The sequence below is a fragment of the Babylonia areolata genome, chromosome 18, assembly GCF_041734735.1.
Source record: "Babylonia areolata isolate BAREFJ2019XMU chromosome 18, ASM4173473v1, whole genome shotgun sequence".
Lineage (NCBI taxonomy): Eukaryota > Metazoa > Mollusca > Gastropoda > Neogastropoda > Buccinidae > Babylonia > Babylonia areolata.
Window position 1 is genome coordinate 22,254,337 of NC_134893.1, and position 5,000 is coordinate 22,259,336.

The window sequence follows — 5,000 nt, forward strand, 5'->3', positions numbered from 1 at the left end:
TCTGTCTCTCGGTCGCTCTCTCTCTCTCTCTCTGTCTGTCTGTCTGTCTGTCTGTCTCTCTCTCTCTGCGTAATGGAAATTTTTTTGTTTGTTTGTTTGTTTTTTGGTGTGTGTGTGTGTGTGTCTGTGTCTGTGTGTGTGTGTGATACCATACCATACCATACCATACCATACCATACCGTACCATACCATACCATATCATACCTTTGCGTTGCGTGAGTGTATTTTGGACGAGTTACTGTGTGTGTGAGGGAGGAGGGGTGGTGGTGGTAGGGGGCGGGGAGGGGGGTGGGTCAGTGGGGTTAGGGGTATTGAGAAGGGAGGCGGGGAGCGGGGAACGAAATGTAAAGCGCTTTGACCAGTATTTCTGGAAAGAAAACTGCGCTATATAAATGTCCATTCTTCTTCTTCTATCATTATTATTATTGTCGTTGTCATTGTTATTATCATTATTGTTGTTATTGTTAATATACCGTACCGTACCATACCATACCATGCCATACCATACGGTACCATACAGCACAACACAACACCATACCATACCATACCATACCAACCACACAACACAAAACAATACAATACAACACAATACCATACCATACCATACCATACAGCACAGCACAACACAACACCATACCATACCATACCATACCATACAACACAATACCATACCATGTCCTACCATTCAACACAGCAAAACACACCATACCATACCATACCATACAACACAACACCATACCATACCATACCATACTATACAACACAACACAACACAACACAACACCATACTATACCATACCATACAACACCACAACACAACACAACACCATACCCTACCATAAAACACAACACAATACAACACAACACTACACCATACCATACATGCTATACAACACAACACCACACAACACAATACCATACAACACCACACCATACCACGCAATACCTTCATCCCCACCGACAGGGCTGTGCATCCTGGGAGGCCTCATCGTCTACTGCGCCGGGTTCTGGCCGGTGGTGGGCACCTCGCACTCTGTGTCCACCGCCTCCTTCCCCTGGAGCCTGGTCATGTGCCTATTCTCCGCCTTCCTCTTCATCGTGGTCACCGTGCTGATCCGCGTCAAGTGCAGGGAGAGGTCCCAGCTGAAGCACGCCATCCCCATCTCCGGGGATCCCATGATGGAGCAGTTCCCACACACCAAGCACGGCTTGATACACAGGTCAGGGTGGGGTGGGGGGTATATGGGGAGAGGGGAAGTGGGAGGAGGGGAGGGGGTGTGTTGGGAGTGGGAGGCGGGGTGGTGGGTTGGGTTGGGTGTTTGGGGGTTGGGATGGGTTTGGGCGTGGTGGATAGGTTGGGGTGGGTTGGTTGTTTGGTTGGAGTGGGTTGTTTGGTTTGTGGTGTGTGTGTGTGTGTGTGTGTGTGAGAGAGAGAGAGAGAGAGTATGTGTGCAGCACGTATTAGGCGCCCTGAAAGTGAACCCACGGCAAAGAGAGTGTTGTCTTCTGGCATATTTATGTACAAGAAATCTACTCTGATAGGTACACACACACACACACACACACACACACACACACACACACACACACACACACATATATATATATATATATATATATATATATATAGTTTGTACTTCGCCGCATTTACGATCGTTTTCGTTGTCAACGACGACGACAACTGCCACAAGTACCAGAATAATAATAATAACAAAACAAACTACCTCGACTCTGATGCTGCTGCTACTATACTACTACTATGACGCAACTACTGCTTCTGTTGTGCTGCTATTTCTATTGTTCCTGTTGCTGTTATAGTTGTTGGTTATGTTACTGCATTGGCAATTACTGTATCATGTAATATTTGATTATTTAATTGTACTTTCCTATCTCTACAGGTACTTTTCTCCAATGTACAGAGGAAACAATCGTGCCATTGGTTACCAAAGTGAAGGAGGTACGACAAATAAATCTGTGATAATAATGAAAATGAATAATTCATTTTTACACCCAGCCATCTCTGAAAGAAAACGAAATTCCTTTGCTTTGGGAAGCATGCTGTCCTTCGATTGAATCGTTTCTGTGAACAAAAAGGTGAACGTCGAACGTTGTTTAGGCAATTTCGATTTATTTTCTTCCCATGTGTTGAGTGATTTGCGTGTGTGTGTGTGTGTGTGTGTGTGTGTGTGTGTGTGTGTGTGTGTGATATTTGCTTTGGATCATGCGTAAAATACCTAAAGCGAGTAATGAACACAGTAAAAAAAAAGTGATTTATTATGTGTGCACGAACGATGTCTATTTTCCTTCTTCCAGGAAATGTTGTGAACAACCTCAACACTCGTTTGGTCGATGCAGAAGAACACAACCAAGTGGCTGCCATCGACAATGTTGCTTTCGATGGTAAGATTGTGAAGAAATTTTGACTTCCATGATGACTTATTTTCCACCGACTCTCCCTCCCCCTCTCTGTGTGTGTGTGTGTGTGTGTGTGTGTGTGTGTGTGTGTGTGTGTGTGTGTGTGCAACTGAGTTAGTGTGTATGTTTGTTGGTATGTGTGCGTGTGAGCGCGTGTGCATGTAACAGGAGCAAGAGAGAGAGAGAGAGAGAGAGAGAGAGACTTGGGGTCAACAAAGATGCAGAGTAAAAGAGAGACCATGGAGAGAAAAATAGGGGGGATGAAGGGCGAAAGGATACTCTGAACAGGAATCACACCAAACAACAACAAAATCATAATGTTTGATATCAAGCAGAACGTGAAAAGCCATCTCTCTCTCTCTCTCTCTCTCTCTCTCTCTCTCTCTCTCTCCCTCTCACACACACACACACACGCACGCACGCACACACACACACACACACACACACACACACACACACACACACATGCAAAACATACTCGTTCACTCACTAATATACAAGAAACAGGTACGGATAAATAGAGATGTATAATGACAATGATATAAAGACATAAATAAACCAACCAATAAATAGATGAATAAACTTAAAGAAAAAAAAGTTAACACCCCCATGACCAGCATGTGTTTGCATATTCAACGTCTCCCCAGCCCACAAGCAGGTTGTCACTGGGGTACAAAAAAGGCCATACCCGACATGCATACAAGTTGACTTTAACGACATATTGGCGTAACGCTCTAGGAACAAGTTGTTCGGAGCTGAGGTCTTGCTACGTGGAAGGTGATGTGGCTCGAGGCGTGGGATCCTGGCTCTCTGTCCGGGTTGTGAGTCGATATTTTGCCCTGTGTGGGTCTCTGGGCTATACGTTTGATGTGCACGTGCAAATTGCACCCCTATTGAGCTCGTGTTTCCTGGTCATACTCCGCTCATGTAACGTTTGCTGATGTAATTTAAAAAAAAGAAAAGAAAAAAGAAAGACCATTCTGTGATACCAACCCACCCAACACCATGACCAACTAAACCAAGCAAAACAAAGCAAACAAAAAATAATAAACGAGTGATTGAATGAATGAAGGAATAAGTAAACAAATAAAGACAAATGAACAAATTAATTAATAATACAAAATAACCACTCTCCCTTCCACCACCACCACCACTACAGACACCAGGACCTCAGACAACAACTACCGCTACCTCCCCACCACCACCGCCGCCAACACAACTGCCTACAACGGCCATGCCCAGAACGGCTACGGCTACGGCGTCACATCATCTGCGCAGGACTACCAGTCGGAGACCGTCATCCGTCGCTCCCTGCCGACCGCCATCGTCACCTACAACGCCGACGGTGAGGCCACCGACGTACAGCGCCTCTATTTGCAGAACGGAGCGGCGCAGCTGGACCGTCGCCTTGACGACGCAGACGCCCTTGCCAGAGGGTATCATCAGCAACAGGCGGGCGGCGTGACCACCACCACCACCACCAACGTGTCCACCTTCAACCAGACCCGGGGAGCAGAGAACGAAGGGTTCAGGTCCTACCATACAGGCGGCGCCGTGACGCGAGGGTCGGCTACCGGTACCCACCAGCACAGTCTGATGAACGATACCACCGCCGCCACGACCGCTAGGGAGTTGACCTCCCGCCACCACGCTTCCGGGAACAGGGAACTGTCGACACACGTCACCGGGAATGACGTTGTAGCTGGGGCGGTCTACTACCAAGGTGATGGAGGTACGCGTGACGCGACTTCCGGTAACGTCAGGATGGGCGAACGCGTCATCACCAAAACCACGACCACCACTTACGTCACTGAGGAGGGACATGAGGTATACACGTGTGTGTGTGTGGTGTGGTGCTGTTTAGTGCGGTGTGTGTGTGTGCGTGCGTACGTGTGTGTGTGTGTGTGTTAATGAAATGAACTAGATAAGAATACATCCCAACATTTGTACGAGACAGTGGCTATTGGATCGCACAGTTATGAAATAAGTAAAACGAAAGAACGCACGCACATACACGAACGCACACACACACACATACGCACACAGTGCTATCGCGATAAAACATGACAGTATATCTGTATAAGTAACAGTCATTCGATTCAATCATATGTGCGAGCGCGCACATACACACGCACACATACACACACGCGCGCGCGCACACACACACACACACACACACACCAACACCCACCGACCCCCCCAGCCCATTTCTTCTGTTGCAGATACTAATAATCAATACTTCAGCTCCTGCTGCTGCTGTTGGAAATCGCGTTAATTAATTAAAACATAGAAGTATATCCGGCTGAGAGAGTATCAGTCATTCATTTATTCATTCATCCATTTTTTAATTCCTTCGGTTTCTGCAGAGGCGCGGGGGCGGATTGAAGGTGACTGACTTACAGTCCAACGACGGGGCCTTGAAGCCGAGGCAATATGACTACTCCACCTGGACCAGCGGCGACTCTGTCAGACCCTACGACCCCACCTACATCTACAGGCCCTACTCGGAAACGGTCAACCCAGCCGCTGATAACAACACACTGTAGTGACTGTGACTGGCTCACTGTAATCGTGGTTAATAGGTT

The 5,000-nt window shown here is 47.1% G+C and overlaps 1 protein-coding gene across 5 annotated transcripts in view; it reads left to right on the forward strand.

Annotated features, from left to right (window-relative positions):
• The window catches only part of LOC143292567 (uncharacterized), a 20,841-nt gene that overhangs the window by 13,246 nt on the left and 2,595 nt on the right, over positions 1 to 5,000 (forward strand). For all 5 annotated transcript variants that reach the window (XM_076602986.1, XM_076602984.1, XM_076602985.1 and 2 more), the window contains exons 4-8: positions 965 to 1,220; positions 1,899 to 1,957; positions 2,314 to 2,400; positions 3,575 to 4,242; positions 4,782 to 5,000. The exon at positions 4,782 to 5,000 is cut by the window's right edge and continues 2,595 nt beyond it. In XM_076602986.1, the coding sequence (XP_076459101.1) occupies positions 965 to 1,220; positions 1,899 to 1,957; positions 2,314 to 2,400; positions 3,575 to 4,242; positions 4,782 to 4,961 (1,250 nt within the window). In that variant the 3' untranslated portion in view covers positions 4,962 to 5,000. The remainder of the gene's footprint in view (positions 1 to 964; positions 1,221 to 1,898; positions 1,958 to 2,313; positions 2,401 to 3,574; positions 4,243 to 4,781) is intronic.